This window comes from Colius striatus, chromosome 1, assembly GCF_028858725.1.
Source record: "Colius striatus isolate bColStr4 chromosome 1, bColStr4.1.hap1, whole genome shotgun sequence".
In the NCBI taxonomy this organism is placed as follows: domain Eukaryota; kingdom Metazoa; phylum Chordata; class Aves; order Coliiformes; family Coliidae; genus Colius; species Colius striatus.
Genome location: NC_084759.1, coordinates 200,194,413 through 200,221,253, shown reverse-complemented (window position 1 = coordinate 200,221,253; position 26,841 = coordinate 200,194,413). Strand labels below are relative to the sequence as shown.

Below are 26,841 nucleotides of genomic sequence, written 5' to 3'. Positions count from 1 at the left end.
GACCTTCAAGATCATCTTGCCCATGGCCCTAAAAACGAAGAGAAGCCAGTTCCAGGGCTTTGTACAAAGATACACAACAAACTTCACCAAACTGCAGGAGAAAAAGAAAGAACCCCAAAAATAAAAAGCAGTATTTTTTTGCACAGACAACTGGTTTTTGATGCTTTATTATCAGAACTGCTGTGAAAAACCTAACAATTCTTTTCTTTCCAAAGCAAAGTCAAAAACTCAGTTAGTGCTTTGAGGTTGCATGGAGAACATGCACCTTGCAGACTTCTCCAGGAAAAGCAGCGTGAGGTTCGGCGCAGTTTAAGCTACAAGGGAGGAAAAGAAAAATCCCTAGCTTTGCAAACGGTGGCTGTTGAGAACACTTTCGAGTGGCAAAAAAAAAGAGCCAAGCGTTGTCCGTTGTCACTAGGAGCAAGACTGGAAACTTCAACCTTGTCTGATGCACAAGACGGGTTCCTCTCTCGTAGAAGCCCTTGTGATTTGTGCTGGCAGCTGTAATGATTATCCAAGGTTTTCTTCTTCCTGGTCTGAACGTCAAGGAGTGAATTCACAATCTGAGAAAAGCCTAAGGAGAGTTGTTCCAGCGAAGCACACTCAGTCCTGAGCAGCACCAGGAGCTCGTGGTGTGTCTGGGCAGAGCGGAGATGGCAGTCAGGGTGCAGCATCCCTTGTGCCAGCACCGGCACGGCTCCCAGAGGAAACAATCCCAAGCCATAGCATACTTTGTGCTGATAAGTAAAATAAACAAAATAAAGTGGATAATACACTTGGAGATAACCTTCTTGCCCCAAACTTTGGCACGCAGGAGGAGATACTCTAGATTACCACTGGACATCACAGCTTGCAGAACCAAGCAAAAGAGTAATAACTACCATCAAAACAAAAGGGAAAAAAATAACGGAGGATTTCTCCTCTTTCCAGTGTGCAATTCAGCTTGGAATCAACAAAGTTCATGCACTTATACAAGAGCAATAAAAAAAATTAAATATTTATTTTGAATAACAAGCTTAAGTTCAAGCTGCAATGTTGGCAATGTAGATTTTTAAACACAGATCACAAAAGCGTGCAGAAAAAGGTATGGGAGCAAAGAACAAAATAATACTAAGAATTAGACTAAACAGCTGCTGATTTTAAAGAAACAAAACAAAAAGGCTTGTAATCACTATACAAAATAGAAAATGTATTAAACACTACCATCCACAGAACAGAGGTTTATTTTAGTTTGATTATATTTAAAAATTATCTGTGTAGTTATTTATATAGTGACTCGTAAATGACTATTATACAGGAACCTCCTTTTGGTCTGCGAAACCTTTGTTGCACTATAGCACATCCAATCACATTGCAAGAGGAAAAAAAACAAAGAGAAGGATTCTTTTTCCTTTCCTATCAATAAAGAAAATGATCATTGATAATACAGTAAATATTCATCAGGTCTACAAAGAATGAAATCAAATCCGACTCCTTGGACTCCAAAGCGCTTTCCATGCAGAGTCAGCGCTCGCTTGTTTAAACAGAGTGCTCTACCAAGCAATGGCCAGGGTCGGAGATGCTCTTGGTAAGACTAAACCTTGAAAACAAAATAAAACACAAAAAAAAAACCCCAAAAATAAAACCAAAAGATTGAATGTAATCATGCAACCCTCTTACTACTGGGTATAGCCACTGTGTCGCTTACCGATTTATTGCCTTCCCGGAATATCACTCAAGGCATCGAAATGAGACTTATGATAAATATACATATAATGAAAGGACACAAACTGCTATTCGACACTACTACTGGTAATGTCTGTGCTACGTGAAAGCACCTTTAAAAAGAGCCTATGCGGCAAGAGATAAGTGTCTAAAGATTCAAAATGAATCAACAGTATTGGATAACAATATAATTCTCAACTCAGAAGCTGCCTCAAGATTAGGTGCATCTTCAGTTAATGTAACAGGAAAAAAAGGCAATGGATTTTATTTTATTAATTGTATCCACTCATAAACTGACCTAAGGCCACCAGATGTGCAGACACAAGTTTTCTTTTTTTTACAGTTCTTTAAGTTGTAGGATGATAAAGGAATAGATCTATTTAAAAACAAGCAGCTATTTCATCTCTATTAAGAGGTGGCACCAGGCGTCGGGTTCACGTTCTGAGTGGCCACTTGTGGCGCGACTTCAATGATCCGGGGCTTGTCGATGATCCTGGCCGTGCGGTTGCCCTTCTCCACGATGCCGATAATCCACGCTTGGTGGCCCTCGCCGTATTTTGGAGACTTGATCTCGGCACAGAAACGTGCTGCCTGTTCTCGTGGTAAACAGATGAGGAGGCCTCCTGCAAGGAAAGAAAAGCAGAGCGTTAAAAGTTCTGATTGCAAAGCGTTTCAAACCTTGAGCTGCCCAGTCCCTCTTTACACAAGCGCTCGGTAGCTTCAGTAGATTCTGTCGTACTCCCAAGAGAAGACACAGTATAAGTCTGAGCTCTTGGCTTTAGGGAAAGAGGTTTGGGCCCAAATCCACTCTTTAGTGGGTATGTAAATGAAGCCAAACACACACAAAAGATCTTGGCAGAAGGACATCACGCTGATGCCAACAGATGGCACGCTGAAACAACACCAGCATTGTAAACCTCCAGCGGGGGACTGCAGAGGGCCCCTACACGGAGCTGCTTTGGATAAAGGTCATATTTGGATACCTATAAGCCCATATGAGTAGCAGCTGATTGTGCAAGTAATCCCACTGCCTGCAATCAAATCGGTCATCAAAGTTAGGGACTGGTACCAGGGAATGCAAGTGGCAGAAGATTAAACATCAGCTTGATGCAGTGCTCCCTGTGACGGTCCTTCTGACCCCTTTGTCTGAGACCTTTCTAACCTTTTTCAGCCTTTCCCATAAGATTTTTTCTCTCAGAGACAACTGAATAGTATTCTAATTGCTAATGACTGCTCTCCAAGCTTGCCATTTGGTTATTAAACCCAAGACTTTCATTCTAAGAATCCCAAAGCACTGAGAAAGGTACCTTGGCCAGTGAATTTACTAGAATGAGTTTCATCATCAGCTCTGGCACAAGTTTCCAGGAGGTTCCACCCAAATCATTAAATGTGCTACCCTTTATTTCTAGAGTATTTAGCTTCCCTGTATCCTTTCCCTTTTTCACATTTGTGCTATCCTGCAGAACTGTGAAGCACTGCAACAGAGAGCAGCAAACTCATCTGCAGATGCCTTGTTAAACCTCAAAGCACTTAAGCTCTGTGCAGTTTGTGCAGCTCGTGTCTGTCTGTATGTTGCGCTGTATTCTGCCACACCACAGAACTCCTCTTCTAAGGGATGTTAAAATAGCATTGAAAAATGTTTGGAGGAGAACACAGGCAAACAGGAATTTGAGCACATGCTGAGGCTTTTTTTTAATCTTAAAGAGTTATTTGACCCAAAGCCTTCCTGGCTGGGTGAAGGGCATCATCAGCCAGCAGCACAAGTTGTGTTATCAGCTCTGAGCCAACCCAGCGGGGCAAAGGGCCACCTGCTGAGCTGGCCACTCCAGGCTCAGTGCCATCTCTTCCTCCACAGCCCTTGGACAGCTTCTTAGCACTTTGAGCACCTTGATGTTTGCTTTTCCAAACAGTCCTCTTGGTGGTGACTAAGACATTTTTAACCTAAGGCTGTGAGGAAGAAGCAGCTACTGAACGTGAGGAATCATTCAGGAGGCCACGTGGAAGTGTGACTTAAAAAATAAGTTCTATACGAAGCAAATGAGTGTGCCATCCAGAAAAAAATGCCTCTCTGACATTTTGGAACAGAACATCCAGGTACTTCCATCAAAAACAACCCAAAACCCCAGAATCTGGAAAGACAGTGATAAAACTACTCCAGATGTAACAACCATATTAATTGCAAAGGAATTCTGTGCCATTCCCATGGAAGCCTCTAAATCAAATTGCAGAGAAACTTACGTCATGGTGCAAGCAAGTGTGGGAAGAGGATTAAAAGTGGTAGTGCAAAGTACATGCTACCTAGTCAGAAGGGAGAAGTATGGTGAAAAAAGAAATAAGGAGCACAATAATAACTTTCCCTCTATCTTTTCCCCACATCTGTGTGACCATGGTAGTTTGAGAGTTTTCTGCATGCTTCTTGTGTGGTTTCAAAGGATGCAGATACCTGGAGTCTGTCCTAGTTTACCTTTCTAAAAAAGAAAGGTTGGGGTTTTTTTAGTAAGAGGTTTTGAAGATTGCTGGATTTAGCAGTTGTACTGCAAGCAGGGAAGCAGACACAGAAACTTCAAAAGCAGGCTGGACAAAGCCTTGAAACTAAGAGCAGAGATACAGCAGTTCATGAATCAGAATCAAGTGTCCTTGCTCCTGCCTATGGCTTTCTTCCACAAAGACCAACAAAAGCATGAGATCCTCAGCCCTGCCTCTTCTTGGGCACTAACACAGCCCTTCTTTTCTACCCACCTGCCTGTTTCCACAAAACCTGCACCAACATTGAGTGGTTGAGATACCTCTACTGCATTAAAAAAAGTTCTCTGCTACCAGTTTCCAAAGATATTAGAAGAGGAGTGGCAAAAATACACACATGCTGGAATATCCCACACACAGTGACCTGGTAAACTATTTCTGCAAGTGGTCACTCTGGCATTGTCTGACAGACAATTAATTCTTTTGAAACTAACTGCAGCTTTAACCATTACCAACGAGTTACCTAAAAGAGAGCACAAGATCATGTAAAACTGCAATTTGAAGAAAATACACCATAAGCAAGAGTGCCTACAGGATGGAACAGATGACATAATAGATTTTTTCCAACACTGACTTTTGTCAACAGGTGCCCAGCAAATGTGCACTGGAAAAAAAAAAAAGTCTTAAAATCCATTCAAATAATTTTCCAGTGAGTTTCTCGTTGTCTGCCCATTCTGCTGAAAAACATCTGTTCACACACGAAGAAGCTACAGACAAGAGCATTTCTGGAAGTTTAAGACAAAGGAAAAAGTTGTGAGGATGCCTCCAAAAGGCGTCCTCACAACTGGATTCACAGGCACAAGGCAGACACTTGCTTTCATATAAATCAGCTCTAGGACATGAAGTGTGCAAAAGCCATCCCAGCACACCATGCCCAAGCTAATAAATGTGTCAGGCTGTCCAGTGTAAGCCTGAAAAGCCTATGGGACTGCACTTAGCTTTCAGATCACAGATACTGTGTCCACGTGGCTGTGGATCGTTCTAATATTTGGCAGACACTGCCCTGGAACAAATCCCTGCAGCCACCTCTAATGCAGGCGACGCACGCTGCCATGAAGTCAAATGTACATGTTTTGAGGCACCCAAAGCTCACAAATAACCAGCTAAGTCTTGCTGGTTTTAACATTATCCATCTATCTATGCTGAAACATATGCCATCAGTGTTTCAAAGGCATCTCTTGCTCTCTGTGCCAAAAAGAGGTTCTGAAGCTGTTTTCTGCTTCCAAGAGCTCTCACAGCAGCGTGTACATCTGCACCGTTCCACACTCCTGGAGTGAAAGACAGAACTGGATACCCCCAGGGTGCAGGATGGGCTGCTCTGAAGACTCTAGTACTCTGCAGCTAAACCACTTCCCCTCCAACTGCTACACAAACCTCTGCCACAGCCACTAACCTGAAAGAGCATCTTGCAGCTTCAGGTCTGTGCCCATGCTACTTTTTTGGACTCTGCAACTGCTAACAAATGCTCCTTAGCAACTCTGGTTATGGGGACTCCTGGGAAGTAAGAATCTGTCTGGTGCTACCAACCTTATTGACACAGCTTGCCAAACTGCCACCAGATATTTCTGGTCTCTGCTGACTGAGGCTGGATTTGAACTCTTGGAAGGGTTCACGTCCCATATCCTATTACACATCATCTGAGCCACACGGTCTCTGTAGGACGGAGTGTCTGTTTAAACACAGATGGCTGAAGGAACAATTCAGCAGATCATGGTAAGTTGTGTATTCACTAGGGAAAAAGTTTATGGCTCTCACTGTGATGCTTCTTTCCAGATCTTTGGACTGTTTTGCTTCAAGGGGCCCCCTCTGAACTGCAGAGAACTTGGATAATACTTTTGGAGAGCAGGAAGAGGGTGGGGAAATGAGATAAGAGAAAAAGACAGATTTGTTGCTACATCTTCTCCATTTCACAAAGAGAAAGAAAAGTCAGACTAAAGAAGAAAATCAACAGGATAGAAGAGTCATGGGGAAAATGAAGAACAGATACTTCCAGCAGAAGACAGTGCTGACAGCAGTCAGTTAAGTGGCCTGCAGGTAATAACAAGGCAACTTTCAAAGCATCAGAATTTCTTATCACCTGATGACTCTAAACGTCCATCCACAGATTCTTAGTACATGTCTGTCACATTCATTACCACTACACACAGTAGCTTTATCAAATACAGCACTCAAGTAATGAACGAGTCACAGACCAAACCCTGGGTTTTGGGGGGCTTTGGATGGTTTTTTTCCTACTGCTAGTCACTGCCCCTTCAAGTCAGATTGCATAAGGGTCAGGAAGAAAATCTATATTCTTTGATGTCTGTATGCCGTGGGCAGAGAAGGCTTCAGTCACCACAACTGGCCTAAACTTCACTCAACAGCACTAAACTCCACACATATTCATAATGAGAAACAAAACACCACTCATTTGACTGGCAAACCTACTGCAGGTGGCTTTACCTTTGGGAAAACTGTCAGCTGTGCTGGGATTTTCAGGTATTCACTGTTCTGGAGTTAACAGCTAAGAGAAAAATAGGTTTCAAAAGAAATCAGAATTACCACTAACCTCTAACTGCAAAACGTTCTAGATAGAGCAAAGGTTTCTATAATAAGGAAGCTGAAGGCATTCAGAGTAGGATGGTGGTTTGGAAGTTGGGATGAAGAAGTCAATTGTGAACAGCTGTGTGCCTAATGCTCACTAGGTTGGCTACATGCCAAACCCAGTGGGATTTTGAATGCAAAGCACATGATTTGTATGTTTGAGATGTTGTTAAATTCTAACATGGAGGTAGAGGGAAGGAAGAGGGAGGTACAACCGTCACCTACCTGAAGTCTCCGGACAAGTCCCGTGCATGAGGCCAAACATATTGCCACAAGCCTTACTGACAGCAGCCATCTTAGCAAGGACAGGAAGGTTGTGAATAACAAAGGACACCTCATTTCGCTGCTGCTTGGCAAGGTTTTGTGCATGGCCCAGGATTCCAAATCCTGTGATGTCTGTAGCTGCATGTGCATTGAAAGTGTGCATGAGTCCAGCAGCTACAAGAGAGGGAGAGGGAAAAAAAAGACTCAAGCACACAAATCAGGAAAATAAAATTATCAGGAAAAGTAATGCTTCGACAATATTGTGCAGTTGGAATGAAGCTGCATACCTTTAATTCAAATCAGGTTGGGCTACTGTTGAAACTCAAAACTAAAAATATCATGCTTGAAGGGCACTGGAATTCACCAACATTGCCTGTAACCCTTAGAAAATTCAACTTGCATTAAAGGTATTAAATCCCAGTGCAAATCCAGCACCAAAGTTTTATTTATGAGCATGTTTTATTAGACCTGTGCTACTAATTTATATTAGCAATCTAAGAAAGAGAGGTTTGCTCCAGATTCAAACGTCCCAAAGTTGAGGGCCAGAGAGGTTCTAACTAAGGTTTGTTTCATTATGGGCAAGGACCAGACTCATCCTCAGTCAGTTTTCCCAGTCTTCAAAAGGATCACATCAGAACTTAAGTTCTGGAAACCTAGAGCTTGAGAACAAAGCCTGCAGGTTGTGGGGGAAGGGGCTCAGACTCCTCACCTAGGCATTCATGACATTAATAGTTTGCAACTACAGGGTCCTGGGTTGAGAGAAAGGCACCTCTGCAGGCAGGATAATAGCTCTAGTTAGGAATGTTTAAGTGTTGTTAAGGTGTCTGACAAGACTGAATGGAGAAAAACAAAAAGCAAGAATGCTTTGCCTTTCTTTGGTGCTTCTCAATACATGAGCAGGACCCACAGTTCTTATGGAAAAGGACAATCCTGGTCATTTATTTTTCCTGAAAGACTTTGTGAAAGAATGTAAAAAAAAAAAAAGTGGGATCAAATAAAAACTGAATAAATGGGAGAAGAGATAATTTAACTGTCCCTTTTCCTTCAACTGAGAAGTTGCTCAGCTCCTCCCAAAGACACTATGAACAAAGAAAGCAAATAATTAAAATTTCTAAGGTAAAAACCAGAACCTTCTCTCTACCAAAATTAAAAGAAAAAACCCCAACCCAAACCCAGAAAAACCAGGAAAGAACCCCACAAAACCCCCTACAAAACACCCCACCAAAGAAAACGTATGCTGCACATTCCACACTTTGGGAAGCACAAGTGTACAAAAATTAAAAGCTTCTCCTTTTTTATTCTACTTCATTTATTACAGTCAAGCCCTCATGAATTCTCTAGACACAGAAGAAGGAACAAATCCAATACATTTCCCTTTAAACCACCCTCTAAACTCACTCAGATGTTACTCGCAACACTCACATGAGTCATAATCATCCCCAGCAGCATTTGTGTTTTTGCTGTATAATTAAAAGAGGGCGTTTGATTTTCATTTGCTTGTTTCGCAAACACTGAACAGCAGAAAGATGGGGAAGAGGGAAGGAATAAAGCAGCTGTGTCACATTTCCCCAAAGCAGAGAATGAAATTAAAAATGAAACTGGAAAACCCCCACAGCCTCCCCAACACACACCCCTCTTCTTACCTGTTCTGTTCAGTCGTGCCATATTCATCATTGCTTCCTGGTATGCTAGTTCTACATCTTCCTGTGTTACCACTAGTTTGATTTTGTTCCACTTTTCTGGCTAATGGATGAAATAAAGGTTTTCTTTTAGATTTTCAGCAATATATTTTAAAGAACATCCTTACCACTTTAAAAAAAAGTCTTTAATCAAAAATGGAACTTTTAATTGTTGGGTTTTTTTAAAACTTAGTTAAAGAGGGGGGAAAAAAGTCAACAGTGAGAGATGTGATAATAAACTAAATACAAGCCAGCAATGTGCCCTCGTGGCCAAGAAGGCCAATGGCATCCTGGGATGCATCAAGAAGAGTGTGGCCAGCAGGTCAAGGGAGGTTCTTCTCCCCCTCTACTCTGCCCTGGTGAGGCCTCATCTGGAGTCCTGTGTCCAGTTCCGGGCTCCTCAGCTCAAGAGGGACAGGGAAATGCTGGAGTGAGTCCAGCGCAGGACCACCAAGATGATCAAGGATATAGAACATCTTTCATACGAGGAAAGGCTGCAGGAACTGGGGCTGTTTAGTCTGGAGAAGAGGAGACTGAGGGGAGATCTTATTAACAGTTATAAATATCTAAAGGGTGGGTGTCAGGAGGTTGGGATATCCCTCTTTTCTATAGTAGATCGTAACAGGAGAAGGGGTGATGGGATGAAGCTGGAACACAAAAAGTTCCACTTAAACATAAGAAAAAACTCTTTCACCGTGACAGTGAGGGAGCCCTGGCACAGGCTGTCCAGAGGGGTTGTGGAGTCTCCTTCCTTGGAGGTCTTCAAGACCCGCCTGGACATGTTCCTATGTGACCTGATCTAGGTGAACCTGCTTCTGCAGGGGGTTGGACTAGATGATCTCTAAAGGTCCCTTCCAACCCCTACCATTCTATGTATGTGCCTCTGCTGTACCTAAGGGAAGTTCAGTTAAAGACCTATTAGGCACTAAGAACCTCCAATCTTGCTTTCAGCGGTAGAGTGGAGTGCAATAATCTACCCTAGGGCAAACAACTCCTTTCAAAGCAACACTCTGTCTAGAACTCTACAGTCAAATGAAAAGAAGTGCTGGATGTTAAGATTTGTAATCTCTGGCTTTTCGTTTGAGTGAAAAAAACCCATCTTGATTTCACATCTGGACACTTTGATTAAGAAAGGCCACTGAAATCTACAAATCCAAGTCTGAGAAACATATGCTAAGGCAGGATACAATCACTCAGGTGAGGTAGGAGTAAAGCAGTTTCATAAGCTTCCTTCACAGTTTAACCACCTCTTCTCCAGTGTCTTGTATGGACTGACCCCTCCATCACATCCTAAGCAATACTTTTCATCCCCAAAAGGCCTCAGAACAATTCAAGAAAGAATACCTTCAGAAAAGACAACTGTTTCATTTGAAGCTGAAGTAACTCCAGATCCAGAATGAAACAAAGTGATCATGTAGCTGTTAAGAGCAAGACTATAAAATGGTTTAATCTTTTTCTTCTATGGTAAGGGAACTAAAATTACAGAGAACTGTGAGTAAACAAGACCAGGATTTTTGAAGCCACAATGCCTACATTGCCATTCGATACAATAAATACATAGAATAAACTTCTTACTAAACCAATGGTGAAAAAACTACAAAGAACTGGTAAGATGATGTTGCACTGGGGAAGGATCTTGTCCAAGAGGCTCTTAACAAATGAGCGCTGACTTCAAGGGCTGTAAGAGAACCCAGAAATGGCAAGAGGGGGAAAGACTGGTGAGCAAAACCAAATAATTTGTGAAAGAGCATGGAAGCAGAGCAGTGAGATCAGAACTTCCTGGTCTGACCATTCAAGTGAGTGAGCAAGTAATAAAGAAAAAAAAAAAAGAGGCTATTAGGGAGGAGATAGAATAGTGACTATTGTTACTGCGGGCAGGAATGAAAAACCTGAGCAGTCAATTCTGCCCTAGTGTTCAAAATCAGGGTTCTGAGGCTGACATGTGCTGAAAACTGGGCAGGTACAGGAATGGAAATCACAAGTGAGGTAGAAGCAGAACTCAAAGCTGAGGCTGGAAGAGCCACACACATAGGTAAGATAGGAATTAGGTGCAAATTCCTCTCCACTCTAGTAATTAAAATACTAGAGTCAGCAAGCAGGAAATAAAGGCAGAAAACTTCACACAAATCCCCAAACAACTTCTAAAATCAAATGTACATATCCCAGTGGAAAGGGTCTGGGGACAACAGTAAGGTGCTAGAAAACCACTTCTGAAGGGGCACACCACAGCAACCCATTTTCACACCTTTCAGCTGCAAGAGGAAAAGGGATTGCAGTCCCTTCCTTTGCACCCTCTGGCAGCTGCTGCCAGCAACACAGCTGGGGCTTGGCTGCAACAACGCTGGCAGCAACCAAGCAAGGAGGAAAAATTTTGCCTCCATTTGGATTTTCTTTCACTTGTCACCAGGAACTCATTTGCTAATGTTCTGTTTAAATACTTCAGCTTTTAAAAAAACCAAACTCACCCTATGTTGCAGCCATCTCTCTCCACATTCCAGTTTTCCCTTCTTGCTGATGCATAAACTTGCTGTACTATTCACCCTTCTCTCACATACAAAGTCAAAGTCCCTAATCAAATTTGATTTACAGGTGGATTTGTGATGGGTAATTCTAGTTTCAATTTCCCTGCTCTTTCACAATACAAAGCTAAAAAAAAGGGCAGCAGAGCTACTCAGAAATTTTCCTACCACAAAGATAAGATTCTGTTTACACCCAATAGGAAGATTGATTTCCTTGCTGTCCTCATTTTTCAGACCAGAAAGTGTTTCTTGGCTGACAGCCAAAGAAATTAGAAGAACCTGAAATATGTGGAAATTCAGAATATCTTTAATTTGCAAGTCTGTTTGTCAGTAAAATAATGGATACGTTAAGAAGGAAGATTGTGACCAGAAAACACACCATTGCTGTCTTGCTGTTTCACTTCATTTTTGTATCAAGATTATCTGAGGCTCTGATCTTTCTGTCTGATTGGAAAACACAGGATTCTGCAGAGGTCAAAATTGTTAAGGCAGACCCTAAGATAAAGGATAAAAATATTTTTTTCTCTGTTGCTCACACTTCAGACTCCAATGAAAGTTTAAGCTGACTCCCTTACACTTTTGCTAAGATAAGCTTTTGTAATTAGAATTCATCTGTCAATGTAGTGGCCAAGAGCCAAGACAAAGTAGATTCCAGCTCACTCCTCTGCCAGTCTATTGGATCAAAAGTAGAAATGATGCATCTTTTTCAAGTGTAAACCAAGCAGTTATAATTCTAAAGACATGTACTGGGAGCCAGACAGCACAAGCAGATGCCAATTTTGCAGTCACTTCTCAGTTGAGTAGTTACATTTTTGCCTGAAGTAACAGATGGAAGTATGTCTACATACATAATGCTGCTAGAAATATTCTTATTGAATGCACAGGGTATACATGTGAAACGTAGATAGAGATCCATGTACAGAAGCAGAAAGCCCATGAACAGACAGCAATCTTGGCCTAATTGCCATCAATAAGCTTTTGCCAATTACTTTGGCAGGTGGAGTAGGGCATAATTTTACCCAGGGTGCTAGTCTGTTCCTCTGTTAGTAAACAACTTTGTTCATTACAGCAATGCCTGAGAACTAACTAAGAATTAGATGCAATTAAGATGAGCTCAACTAAGCACAAGACAGTAAACTGTCTCTATTCCAAGAGTTTTGCACATAAGCAGGTAAGGCTGACACACCAAGGAGGAAGAAGCAGAGAGAGGTGGTAGATCAATTGAGCCCTCAGGGCACTTAATACACTGCTAAATGGTGCCATTTTGAGGGAATGAGGACAGCTCTTTTCATTATTTCTAGTTTTTGCAGTGTACTTACAATATCTAGCCACTGGTGAACAGCTACAGCCACTTGTGTTCCCAAGGGTTTAGTTAATACAAGCACATCTCCTGGCACTGCATTGTCTGGCCTGCAAACAAAGAATTCATAGATTAATTACATGGTGAGATTCACACACATTATCAGTGCTGACAATTACATTTTCACAGACCCACATATTTGGTTGCACAGTTAAAAAACTGACTAATTGCAACACTACCCTTTGAGATGCACTGCCATGGGATATTATTGAGCAAAAAGCTGTAAAAGTACTAATCCTTCCTTCTTGGAATATAACAATGCCTGCAGTCAGACACACACAAAATTACATCTTTTCTTTAAATTTACTGGAGATGTAAGACAGGACAGGGAAAAAGATTGCCCTTTGTTACTTTAGGGCATAAGATAACCATCACTAGGAGCACAAAATCATTTGCACAGTTTAACATGCCACTGTAGGACATTAAAAATCAGCTACTGTCAAATGGACAGAATGCTGTAAACACAGCAATGTTGTAATTCTCTACGGCCATTAAGAAGATAATTGGGAGATGGCTTACAATGTATAAATATGATAGAAATTTATGTCCCAAAATAGTCTTCAATAACTTTAAAGGTTAGAATCTTAACTTTCCTGCCAAAAGGAGAATAGGATTAAAATATAGCGTGAGGTGGGGAGAAGTAAAAGGACATCCTGTTTAAAATTAGATGTGCCAAAGAGATGTGGCATCTGTAGAGTGCTAAGGACAAATGCAAGCAGGAGAAGGTACTGCCTTACTCATCAGCAGACAGATCACAAGATCACAACACAGTATTTAAAAGATTTGTTGCTGTATCCCTTCAGACCAGTGCCTTTGATCGTTTAGTAATTTAACTTACATTATAAATTCATTAGGCTGACAGACTGTCGTGGCCACTCCTCCTAAAACAATCCAGGGATTTAACACTGTTTGGCCACCAGTAACAGATGTTCCTGCCTCTTCTGCTGCATCTTTGAAACCCTGGATAATTAGAGGCATCACTTTGTCTCTTTCCTAGAGATCAAAACAGAAGTCAGAGTTCCATACACAGCAGTACTAGTCATTTCAAGACTGGTCCAGGGTTTTTAATCACTCAAGCCAAATGCCCTCATGGCAAATAGCTCATGACAGAAAAGCCAACCTTAGGAAGGGGCAACCTCCTGAAAATTGCATGTTATCCCATAGAGCTAGTTTTATACTCTTTGTAAGAGAGGGTAAGAGACACTCTCATGCCCAAAGAACATTCTCCAAAAGGTCCTAGAAAAGTAAAGAAATCAGAAATCTGGAAACTCAGGTTGTATCAGGTACGGCCAGAGCAGGGCAAATAAGGCAAAGTTAAACTCAGCTGCATTTGGCCTTTACTAGTCTGTGAAGTTTTGACTTATTTCCTTCTAAGAAGAAACATCCATTTTTTGCTAAACAAACATGCCCCTCACTTCCATAAAGGAAAAAAAAAAGACAAAACCAGAAAAACAATCTCTCAGTTTCTTCTGCTTCAGAGAGATGTTACAAAGCTGGCATAAGCAAACCAGGAAGAAGTATCTACGCAGATTGACACGAGCTGGTAATCAAATGCTGTCTTGGAGCAATATTGTCCTGAATGGATAGAATTCAGGGGACAGGGACCCATTTTGGTAGAGGAAGTATTAGCAGCACAAGATTACAATGCCACAGGAAATGGAAATTTTCACAAGTGACCTCAGAATGTTTGAGGCAAGACTCTGAACTCATTTGATTAAACCATCTCTTCTTTAAAAGGGTTCAAACTTCGAGGAGAAAATACACTAAAGGTAAATACATTCTAAGCGTGTTTAGCTGTTTAGGTCTTCCTTCAAAAGCAAAAATCACCAAAAATCTTACCCTATCTGTCATTTTATTGCTGATTCCAAGGAGCATCAACATGTTGTCGCATTCTGTGACCCCCATGGCATAAAGGTCACTTAGGACATTGGCACATGCTATCCGTCCCTGAAAAAGACAGACAAAAAAACAACCTGCAGGACTGTTTGTGAAAGTTCAAACAAACACCTGTTATGAACAAAACTTCCAGCGTGAGTTTGCACTCTGAGACAGCTGAAACACAAAGACACAGTACGATCCATTTTGTGCAACGTGCTCATCTAGAAGTGCAGATAACTGTTCCCTTTACAGGTACAGAGAGAATCACCCCAGCTGCCTTGGTCAACATACTCTCATTGGTGTGTGGGAGTCACACAGAGTTTAGACTGGATGTCTAATTTGAGAGGCTGAATCACAGAAGGGTAGGGGTCGGAAGGGCCCTCTAGAGATCATCCAGTCCAACCCCCTGCTAAAGCAGGTTCCCCTCCGTCAGGTCACACAGGAACGTGTCCAAGTGGGTTTGGAAACCTCCAGAGAAGAAGACTTTACATCCTCCCTGGGCAGCATGTGCCAGGGCTCCCTCACCTCAACAGCAAAGTTATTTTTCCTCCTGTAACAGTGGAACTTCCTATGTTCCAGCTTGTGCCCAACTAACCCTTGTCTTGTCACTGGACACTACAGAAAAAAGACTGTCTGCATCCTTTGCATTAGATGATCTTTAGAGGTCCCTTCCAACCTTTATCATTCTATGATTTTGTGATTGGACTCTATGACCTTAAATGTCTTTTCAAAGCTAAATGATGCTGTGATCCTCTTGACACCTGCCCTTTGGGTATTTCTAAGCATTGATAAGGGGCTCTCTCTGTCTTCTCCAGGCTGAGCAGCCCCAGTTCCCACAGCCTTTCCTCATAAGGAAGAAGTTCCAGTCCCCTGATCATCTTGCTGGCTCTGCACTGGCCTCTCTCCAGCAGTTTCCTGTCTCTCTTCAGCTGGGGATCCCAAACCTGGATACAAGACTCCGGGTGTAGCATCACAGGGCAGAATAAAGTGTGAGAACTTCCTGAAATTATTTGAAATTTAGCTCTACAAAGTCTAGCTCTGATAACAAGCTAAGTTTAAGTAAACTGATATGTTCCTATCAACTACACCACAAAAATGTACACGCCAAAGACAACCATTTTATGTAATTCACAACTGCTAGGAAGCTGATCTGATGCAGAAGAGGTACAGCAATGGATGTTTTTTGGAAGTTGAAGGAGATGGGCATTTTGATGAGAAAGCTGTTTGTTCCTCTGCACTACTCTGGAGGCTACGTCAACACTCTTTTAGGAGAGGAATCTTCTTCCTGGAAGATGCAGTTGTGTTGCTAGCACATAGCCACACTGGGCTGCTTTTGCTGTCAGGACATCAATAAGTAGCTGTCTGCAGAAGACAGTGTGGGCTTGGGATTAAGGAGCTCAGGCCTCCCAGAAGTTTGCCTTGTTACCAACATTTAAGAGCACACACAGCTACTGAAGGGAGATGGCTGCCTCTCTGACCTGTACAGCGAGGGAGATGTCGGTTGAATAAGCAACAGAGTAGAGACAAGATAAGGCTGAACTTCACTACAGTGTATGTCTTAACATTGACTTTTAACAGAATCACAGAATGGTAGAGGTTGGAAGGGACCTCTAAAGATCATCTAGTCAACCTCCCCAGTTCCTGCAGACTTTCCTCGTAAGGAAAATGCTCCAGTCCCCTGATCATCTTGATGGCCCTGCACTGGCCTCTCTCCAGCAGCTCCCTGACCCTCTTGAGCTGGGGAGTCCATAACTGGACACAGGACTCCAGATGAGGCCTCATCAGGGCAGAGGAGAGGGGGAGTAGAACCTCTCTCGACCTGCTGCCCACACTCTTCTTGATGCATTCCCAGAAGAGCCTCGAGGGCACGTTGCTGGCTCATGTTTAGTTTATTATCAACCAGGACTCCCAGGTCTCTCTGCAGAGCTCTTCTCCAGCAGGCCAATCTTCAGTCTGTACTTGTGCATGGGGTTGTTCCTTCCCAGATGCAGGACTCTGCACTTGTCCTTGTTGAACCTCATGTGGTTCCTCTCTGCCTGTAAGCATCTCAACTAACAAAAATTTCTCCAAGAGATGAAAGTAGTCTTCTGCTGAAGATTCCTTTAAGAAGTTGTTAAGTTGACAGAATATAGAGAACATCATATGTGTCACACAAGCTTAGCTACTCTGATTTTACTAAACTAATGGATCTGAGTCAGGGTTTGTTGGGGTGTAGACCCAGCAGAGATGAGACATCAAGTTTCCTGATGAAGATGCAGAACTTTCTGCTGTGCCCTAAGAGACTGCAAGATAACTTTAAAATACAGGACCAATTCTGTTGTGTTACTCTGAAAGATTCCATGTTTTAGTTATTTACCTATTTCTAGGTTTACAACTGTTGAACTGTAACCAACATCTGGTTTTATAATTTTAAATCTGTGCTTTCATAAAGTTCAGAGGCAACACTACCATGATAAAAACAACAACATGTTTATTTGACACAAAATAATTGTACTTCCAGGCAGTTACCTCATTTGCTAATGACACAAAATAACACCTGTAGGACACATCTAAATATAATCCAGTTTTTCATAAATTCAAGAGCCTCCAGTGGCACCAGGGGAATCCCTTATATTTGGACTGGAATATGTTTTAATCATTTAAATCCTAAGCTATTAAGAGAAGGGTGAGCTGTTTACTGCATGGTTTAATGGATCTCAGCTTTCTACATGTTCTACATGTTTCTACATGTTTAAGACCACTAAAACCTGCCATTTTCCTTTTCTGGAAGTGGATTATCAAGCCATTATCAACTGTTTTCAGTATTCACCAAGCAAACTGTTGCTTTATGCCCTCTTTTGGAATGAGAGATGAGTTTCTAAAACCAAACTGACAAGAGCTGTCTATTCTAGTAGTCAGACCAGACACCACTTTTGCTAACTGGAAACAAACTCAGAGAGTGGAAGGTTCAAATCTCAAGTAGGGAACGACACATGGCTTGCAAACACTGATAATCACACCAGGATTCACAAACAGGGGTCAGTTTTGGTCCTGCATGTTACCTGACTGCTTGCTCAGTCCCTCTGAAACACAAATATATACGTGCAATTCTAAGAACTATTTCTAAGGGCAAAAGATAAAGTGTCAGACACCTGTCCTCAGTTTTGAGTGAAGGTTTTTCATAAAAGAGCACCAAAAAGGTATCTGCAATAGAGGGGGAAGAAGTCCACTATCAAACTAGACAGTTTCCTGCTCCAGTACTCAAAAAGGAGTCTCCATAATAGAAGCCAGTATCAGTCCTATTAACAGTGCCTTGTACTTTAATGAAACCTGTTTTCAATTCCTCATAACTTTTCTATCATCAAACCCTTTAAGCTGAAAAGTCCTATTCTGGAGACAGATTTTACACATGTACATTCTAGGGATACTTCACACAACATGAGTTGAGCATTTCTGAGACCAAAGCCAAAGAGAAGGGGGAAAAGGGAAAAGAAGGAAAAGTGGTTTTGCATAGAACTGCAGAACATTGTTTTAAAATAGATAGTGACAGAGACTGAGATCTTTTCTGAAGCAAGAAGTTCAGCTGAGTTCACATGCAGTTTTGCCTTCCTCAGTCATTTTCTAATCCTTTCTGTCATAGCACCCAGTTTGGAGTCCATTTGCTTCCTTGGCTTTCCCTCCTTGCTTCCTTTCCCCTCCCCATTTAGGAAGAGAGATAAGGAGCTGCAGGTAGGCACTGTGCACAGAGAAAGGAAGAGACTAAGTCAGGGAACATCTGCCCAAAACCAGACAAGAATCAACTAGGTAAGGAGACAGAGCAAAAGAGGGAGAAGCAGACCATGGACTGCATGTGAGATGAGGAGAACACTGAGTGGTAAGAACAGGTGTGGTCAGGGGGCACCTAGGCTAAAAACAGGGCAAGGAGCAGCTGGAAAAGCAGGATAGCAACAGTCTATCTTGAACAGAAGAGTCCAGAGCACACTCCTTTATACAGCCTGGACAAAACCTCAAAATTCCCAAGTCTCATAATTCCTTTGCTCTCCATATCCATCCATAAATCCCATGGCAGGTTGTACTTGCCTGTCCTCCAACTGCTGTTGGTCCAAACAAGAAAATGACAATCTGTATTGCCCTCAGGTGCCCTGAGAGAGAGAGGTCTGAGTAGAAGATCCAGCAGCTCCAACCCTGCTGGATCATCACTGCAGGTATTTGCAAGAAACCTTGTGACAGAACCCCTGTTCTCAGTTAGCTTTTAAGAAGTAGTACTTGTCTGTAAACAGATGTGGAAGTGGCAGGCCACTAAATGAAAATGAATTGACAGGAATGAAAAAAGTGAAGGAATTAAGAGGAAACACCAAAGGTCCACCTGCTAGTGCACATGGATCATAGTGCTGACTGTAACTGCAATGCAACCACTGAAACTGGACTAAGGCCAAATTTACATTCCACTCTTACCACACTGGCTTAAACCTCATCAGAGCACAGGCTCATCTGTCCAATCCCACAGCATCTCAATCCCTTTGTTCCTCCAAACAAAATAACCCTCCCCCTTCACTGCTGTCCCTTGTAAGTTTTTGTTACAAGGTGAGAAAACAGTTTCTCAGATGATGAACTTGAACACAGCTCTCCAACTACACAGATATATTTTCCCCTCTGGTCCTTGAAGAGTTCCCACATGATATTAAAACAAGTGACTTGAACTCTCCTGAGAAACGTGCTTCAACAACTCTATAGAGGCCAGCCTGAGATCCCAGCTGCTCAGCCTGCAGAATGAGAGCACTTCTGGAATAGAAAGCAAAGAAGCTAGGCTCACATACTTGTGCAACACCTGGTCAAGCCTGCTAAAAAAATAAACCACCAAAGAGAAGGTCCAGATCTCAAACTGTATCCAAAACCTACCCGACAGGTCACACAACAAACCAACCAACAACAGCAAGCAAAGCATGCTACCATATAAACAGCAGGATAAGTATGCCTTAAAGCAAAGGAGTTACATTCAAACCACAGGAAGCATGAGTTCTTGCATGCCTCAGACTTTCATTTAACAGATGCCTCCTGTAGAACTCTTCATAGCTTTACTAAGTCTCTTTTTCAAGTTCATTTGTTTCCCTATGACTTTCTGTTCAAGTCAACACTGATCACCCCCACACACAGCATCACAGAGGAATCTGCTGCAATGGATGAAATGAAACAGGGACACAGAAGGGACACAAAAGCACAAACGACTCCTGGGGAGTCATTTCAACCTGGCCGTCTGCGAGCAGAGGCAGCACAGCAGAAAAACTGAGTTCACAAAGTGCTCTGAAGCTGCCAGGTGCTATTGCCAACTACTGCCATTTAGGCACTGCCAGTTCTAACACATTACCTGGTTACCTCAGAACCTCAAAAAAGGTCAAGTACAACACGGATCTGCTCTGAAGCGGAGTTTGCTGTCTGCTGCTTCACGGGCAGCTCTTTAACCCCCTTTTGGGGGTTCGAGCCAAATCCCATAAAACAACAGATAGAGGGAAATTTGAATTGAAGGTGGCAGCTCTCCCAGCTGTCATCTGTAGAAAGTAGCATTGCAGCATTCCTGGCTGCAATGGGAAAAACGGCAGGATGAAATCATGCTTTTCACTCTTCACATGTGTTTAGGAAAGACTGTTATTAACTGCATCTGTAAATGCAGTTAACAACTAGCACTGCACGTCTAGAAGAAACTATCAGAATTGCCATTAGATTGGTGAGAAGCACGAGACGAATCAGCAATACAGCTAACAATTAAGTTTAGCCAACTTACCATCATATAAGGATCATCCACAATAGGATAAATATAATCTGTCGTCTGGACCAACGACAAACCTCCATGTCTTAATGGAATAACGCAAGTGTCCATCCCAATTCCTGCAAAGACAGATATCCACCAACAAACTGAGTAACTGACTCTGCCCTTAGTTACCTGTTAACGTGAGAACTTATACAACAAGTCTGTGAAATACAAGTCATGCTGCCTAAACAGACATGACAAATTCCTTCTTTAGAGAAAGGACATAGGACAAGGAAGAGGAAAAACAAGCAAAGAATGTAAACTCCTGACTGAAACAGAAATGGCTGAAAGCAAGAACTGACAATGTTCCATGGATTTTACTCTTAATGCACTGCTATTACGCTGAACATCTGTGCTTGTATGTATATACATTTACAGTTAGGAGGAACTACATTTATTAATAATTGTCCTACGCAGGTAAGCTTTCATGTCACTCCAATCTCAACAAAAAAACATAGTGATGGTTTTAAAAGCATATAGCCTCTCACAAAGGGCATTTCCTCACTTCAGGAGAAACAGAATGGATGCTGTAAGACACAACCTAGGCTTCTGTTGAAAGATGATTCACCCGCTTGGAGCTTTGGCAATTGTGCTAACCTCACCTTACTTCTGGGAGGCTGAAAGGCAACGAGGTGATCTGCTAGACTCCTTTGAGAAAACCACAAGGGCAAGCACAGCCTCTTCCCTGCCAGTGGCTAGTTCCAATGGAAGCAGTACTATTAAAACCAGAGGGCACTTGCTGCGATGCAGGAGCCCGCACAGAAGCACAGGTGATAAATCACAACCCGCCAGCCAATCCACCTTCGCCACTGATGTCCCAGTGCCCTGTGGCCATGGCACATAGCTCAGAACTCTGCATGCCTCATGGCACAAGAGCCTCTTAACAGCCAGTTGTCAGGAAGCAGGTGCCACACGGTAACTTTTCCCCATGTATGAATGAAGCACACCACCTAGCAAGAGCTACAAGCCAGTACCTGGCAGTATCCTGTACAGGGAGGGATTGAGCCACTGCCATCCATGGCCCTAATGGTGACAGCAGAAATTTTGCCAGGCAGAATTGCCTCTCTTGCCTCTCCTGCCTACAGAGTCAGCAGATCCTGCCTTGGAAGAGGAAAGTATATTGCCAGAAGGTCACAAGCAGTAATTTAGGGTTGCTCATCCTCCACAGGAGCTATCAAGCCACTATGCATGAAGTCCAGTAACTGTCTATATGCACTTTTCTGGAGAAGTGGTTCATGTATAAGAGCTGTTTTGCCCTCAGTTCACCTATTCGTGCCATAATCCTGCAAGACCAACTTCACTTGTATAGTTTTCCACAACCCCAGTGACAGAGCTGCTTGATGGGCAGGCCAAGGGGACACTTTGGTCCTTCTGGGGCTATGTTTCTGTTTCTCCAAAAAAAAAAAATGCCTGCCTAAAGAAGCAAATCCATTCAGAGAGGTGGCTGAAAACAATGATGTCAAGGTCCATAACACCTCTGAGAATGAATATAAAAGGTGCAGTTTCTTACTCACAGACATATTTAAGACTGCTCTGGGTAACTCCACTTGCAGAACCAAAAAGGATAGAGGCTGAAACTGCTGTTGGCCATTTCCCTCTTGACTTCCCCTTAAAAGCATGGTGCATATACACAGGCTGTAGGATTACCCATCTATACCTTTTAAGCACAGGGCAGAGGCAAATGCCACCAAACTTTGGATTCCAAAGACTTACTTGGGGCACTCACCACAAAAGCATATCTTTAAAAAGAGACCTGAACTCTCCACCTTCTATTACTAACAAATTCTCGTTACATAACATTACACCTACATATTGATGGCATTAGTCTACTTTTTTACCTTTTCATATATCTGGAGAAGAAAAATCTATTAGCAGTTCCATTACTGTTTACAGCCTGCAAGTTTGAGAAAAAAAAAAAATAGCAAGGTAATTAAATCTAAACCAAACTACTACCGATTTTAGAAATTTGCCTAATTGAAATGCTGTTGTGAGTAACTTAAAAAGATCTCATATAAATAGCAGTTTGGGAAGACAAGAAGCTGGAAGTGTCCTTCATTAGGGAATATCAAATTATAGTGACACCCCAGCTCCACAAATAATCGATGCTTAGATATTTCACACAAAGATCACCATTGTTTAAGCATATGGGCTCCTTACTAAGCTCTCACTGAATTCAGTCTCTACCAGACTAGTGAGCTGCAACCCGTTAAAATAATTTAAAATAAGGTTATCAGACACTCAATTGATAATTAAATAACTTCAGAATAAATAAATTCTATATTGATAATCTTAACTTGAGGGAAACATTCTGTGCTGCAAAGTAGAGACTGAAAATGCAGGGCTGAGTAAATAGACAAACAGAATTAAAAGGGTCATTAAACACTTTATCTGCATTCATTTTCTAAACCAATATTAGGTATAGTAGCTGCTATCAAAATACCTACGTTTGCCCTGTTCCTCGTGTAGGTGGCTTGTGTGGGTTGTTTTCCCTTATTTCTTGCATCATTGTGTAAATATCAAAAAGAAAGTGAAGCTGGCAAGAACACAGAGGGCTTGGAAAGCCAGTCTTTACCACAGGTGAGCAAAAAGGTTACAGTGGGGAACAACAAAAGGACTGAAAGGAAAAATGACAACTGTTGAACAATCCACTCCTGGTCAGCTGGAGGGAGAAAATTTTCCTTGTCTCACCTTCTCTGACCCAGGTGCAGAGGGGAAAGAGAGAGGAACTTCACCTCCATGTCATCTGACTGCATAAAATTCATTGCATAAATTCCCAAAGGCAGCATATGAATACAAAAGTCCAGAAATTAATAGATATGACTTCAGTTTGCAAAGTACCTGCTGGGGAAAGGGAGGAGGAGTCTAACACCTAAGCATGTGCCTATCATGATGGCCATTCCTGACCATTTTTTCTTTGTAGTTGAGTGCACTGCAGGATGTTAAATAATTAAATTAATATTCTTGTATCTCAGATGCCAACAAATGATAACATGAGACTCATTCTTCAGATTTCTGGATGCTGCACACGCATTACACGACACACAACTTTCAAACACTAAACGAACTGTAAACGAGATGACTTCATTGGGAAGCAGAGCAAACAGAACAACCACACATGTCTAGAGGAGCAACTACTTACCCAGCCGGGGCATAACTGCCCCCAGGAACTGTTCATCTTCCTGAAAATGGTTTTCTTGTAGAGACTCGAGCAGTTTCTGTAAGACATCTTGAGGCACTTTGCAGCCTGTGCCTTTCAGTTCAGTGAATCGGGTCAGACGGAAGCTCTTGTCCAGTTCGTAACTTTCTGGGTTAAATGACTCCCGAACAGACATGGTTCTCTCCCACAGACTGCTGGCCTTTCCCACCCCAGAGCAACGGGATCAGCTCCTCCGCCAATCAGTCTAATAAAAAAACCACATAAATGAAATAAAAATTCAGAACATTAGAAATCCCCAGGAACTGCAAAATAACAGGTTTTCCACATAAAGCGAGATAAAGAGAAAGCACTCAGTGTCATTGTTAGCTTGTTAAGACAGGTGAACACGTCTCACACAACTCATCTCTCTCCAACTGCACAGAAATGACTCCTCTTCCTGCTTCCAACATTTAAAACTATGTCAGGCAAATCGGAGAATTAATTTCTTTTCCAGATACGCTGCATAAGTTTTCCATTAAAAAAAAAAAAAAGGAATCTAGCACACTTACCAACCTCATTTAACACGGGGGTAATGAAAGAAATAATAGTTCCCAGAGCACTGGGGCCAATTTCCAAAAGGCAACCTGGGCCCTGATCCTGCAACACGAAGACATCTGTTTGTACTCAGCGCAGCATGGAGTCATAATTTCAGCCGTTAACATATTAATCTCAAAAATAAGATGCTTTTCAAAGAATGGCTCTGCTTCACTTCTAACGTAAGAAGCTGAAACTCCACAATCCACCTGTTCTCCTTGGGGGAAAACACAATCCTGGTGTTCTGCTAGTACAGGTAACAGAAGAACAAAGAGGCCGTATTTAAGCAGTCTGGTTTACCTATAAACACGCCAGTTTACCTTTTAGCCTGTCTGCAGACATAAAAAGGTTCAAAAGCAGTTTCTTGCTTCTCCAGCCCTTTTTTAGTCAACTAACGATACTGAGAACACAAAGAATTGCCCATTGAAATGGTAATGTAAAAAGACACTGATGCAACTCATTTAATAAAATTCTTAACAATGCACATCTAATTTTAGAACGTTTTTCCACTCTGACTCACATACAGCTCACTCCAAGACTAATAAGAGGCCCAAGTGAGACACTGAGTTCTAAACAGGAACGGCTGTGATAAAATGTAATTCATCCTTCTTGGAGAAGTTTTCAGGAATGACTAAAAAGGACCTGTCTGTGATAGTTTCTTAGAAAGCAAGGAAGCGGCCTAACAAGAAGAAGGGAGTTCAGCAGAATTGCTGGCAAAAATCTGATACCAATGAGTTGCTACGAGTTTAGACTGAAGAGCAAAAACCTTGACTGCGAGTGGATGTTTTTCCCCAAGTTTGACAGCACTACATGCAAGAAAGAAGTAAATCTCCAGACTGTGCAACTATGTCCCCCATACAGCACTCATCTACAACTTCATCCTCTCCCCTAAACCTTTAGGTCTACTAATTTCTTGAATGTACTTTGTAGGAACTGAAGTTTTAAGCACCCTGAGAACTTCTGATGTGGCGCCCAGCTCCCCTTTACAGTGCTTTCCCTCCTTCTCTGGGAGGCGTGGCACTTCTTAAAACAAATCTTGCAAAGCCCAGGCTCGGGCAGTAATCCAAACTCTAGTTACAAGAACGTGTCTTGGATGAGCAATGAATTCAGCTCATAGCTGTTGTCTTCCAATGCAAGACACTAAGCACTTGCAATTTAAAAAGAGACACTGTCTGGAAAACAACCTGTCAACAGAAATGGGAGACAAAAGCTTTTCAAGGAGAGGCATTTTTTTCTTTTTTTTTGCCTTAATTTTTAACACTTCATTCTAATTAATTCCAGAAAATTATAAAAAGCAGCGTGCCCCACAAGGGAAATATTTTCCTTCATCTAACGAGTAATTGCAATATGCTGAGCACCCCCTACCTACTTAGAGAGGAAAGGATTCAGAGGCCACAGCCTACCAGGAACTTTTCACAGCCTTAAGGACTGTAAAGACACAGTAAATTACATTCCCTGGTTTGAAAACAAGTATGCACACAAAGATTTTATTTAATGGAAAACATCCACAGAGCAAGAACACAAAAACTTTTCAATGAAGATCTGAATAAAACAACCATGTATTTGGTGGACTGCCATGACAGCAACCTTCCTTCCTCGCAAGACCCAAGTTTCTTGTGACTGCTGGCTGTCTAAGCAGGCATGCAAGCTGAGCGTTGAGCATCCCTCCCCGGTAAACGCCTCGTAACCCTCGTTCCACACTTTAAAAGAACAGCACGATAAATATTAAAATCTAAAAGTTTAACCCTTGCGTCCCTAAAGAGCAGAGAAGGTAGAGCACAGGAGTAGAAGGGATGAGCAAGACAGAACTCGAGGCAGGTACCTACCCAAAACAAACCCAAGAGCAATTAACGGCAACCCAACCGCCCAAGACCTACAAGGTGACGAGCTGCAACAGCCATTTATCCACGGAGTGTGGCGGGGAGCACTGCAAAGAGACATGGCTCCAGGACACCTTAAATTTCCAGCCGTTGCCTTTAAAGGCAAACCAGGGCCTTCGCTGTTGCTCTTTGTGCAGTCGGAGAGGAGGAGGAGAAGATAGCGGCATAGGGCGGATGGGGTGTGGGGGAGAGGAAGAGCAGCCCGTGTCGCTGCGTGCAGAGGAGCCGCGCAGGCAGCAGCCCCCGCAGGCGGCAGCCCCCTCGCCTTGCCCCGGCGGCGGCAGAGCCTGCGTGGGGCGGCTGGGCTCGGGGGCGAGCGGCAGCGGCGCGGGCCCGGGGCGCACGTGCGCGCAGGTAAGATGTCAGCCGGGGCGGGGTTTAACCCCTTCCTGCCGGGGCACGGGATCGCGAGCGGCGGCGGCACGAGCTGCCAAGCCCCAGGGCGCGCGCGCGGGGCGGCCGGTAAGACGCTGGGCGCGCGCACGCCCTCCCCCCCCGCCGCCGCCGCCGCTCCGTGAGGGAGGGAAAAGCGGGGGGGGGGAAGGAGGGAAAAAGGGAAAAAAAAATGTCGGCGGGCGGAAAATTTAACCCGTCCGTTGCCGGCGCCGGGTTTTTTTTTAAAGCGGCCGCTGAGGCGCGGTGAGGCGCACTCCCTCCCCCCACTTCCCCCGCCCTTCCCCCGGGGCCGGGCTGAGGGAGGGCGGCGGGGCCCGGCGAGCAGCCAGCGCCCCGGCGACACGGCGCCGCGCCGCCCCCCGCGCCCGGCCCGGCATAACGGCGGAGGCGAATTCCCCTTTAAATCTCCCCGCCTTGCACCCCCACCCCCCCCCCCTTCCTCCCTCCCTCCTCAGGTCTCCCTCTTACCGGCTCGCCTCCTCGCCCTCCTCCTCCTCCCGCGAACGGGACTCCCAGCCCAGTCCCACAATGCAACGGGCG

The 26,841-nt window shown here is 43.1% G+C and overlaps 1 protein-coding gene across 6 annotated transcripts; it reads right to left on the bottom strand.

The window, feature by feature from the left end:
* Nucleotides 1-237: 237 nt before the first annotated feature.
* SEPHS1 (selenophosphate synthetase 1) lies at nucleotides 238-26,841 on the bottom strand. Of its 6 annotated transcripts, none has more exons than XM_061989339.1 (10): nucleotides 26,770-26,827; nucleotides 24,001-24,088; nucleotides 23,435-23,696; nucleotides 20,269-20,372; nucleotides 14,472-14,579; nucleotides 13,471-13,625; nucleotides 12,592-12,682; nucleotides 8,718-8,817; nucleotides 7,036-7,248; nucleotides 238-2,327 (listed from the first exon to the last, which is right to left on the bottom strand). In XM_061989339.1, exons 3-10 carry the CDS (start codon nucleotides 23,625-23,627, stop codon nucleotides 2,113-2,115), a joined length of 1,179 nt encoding a protein of 392 aa, XP_061845323.1. In that variant the 5' UTR covers nucleotides 23,628-23,696; nucleotides 24,001-24,088; nucleotides 26,770-26,827; the 3' UTR covers nucleotides 238-2,112. The 6 variants fall into 6 exon arrangements, with proteins under 6 accessions (XP_061845323.1, XP_061845314.1, XP_061845341.1 ...); XM_061989330.1 differs by lacking the exon at nucleotides 26,770-26,827 and adding an exon at nucleotides 25,852-26,211; XM_061989357.1 differs by lacking the exon at nucleotides 26,770-26,827 and adding an exon at nucleotides 25,852-26,211 and having other exon boundaries at nucleotides 24,005-24,088.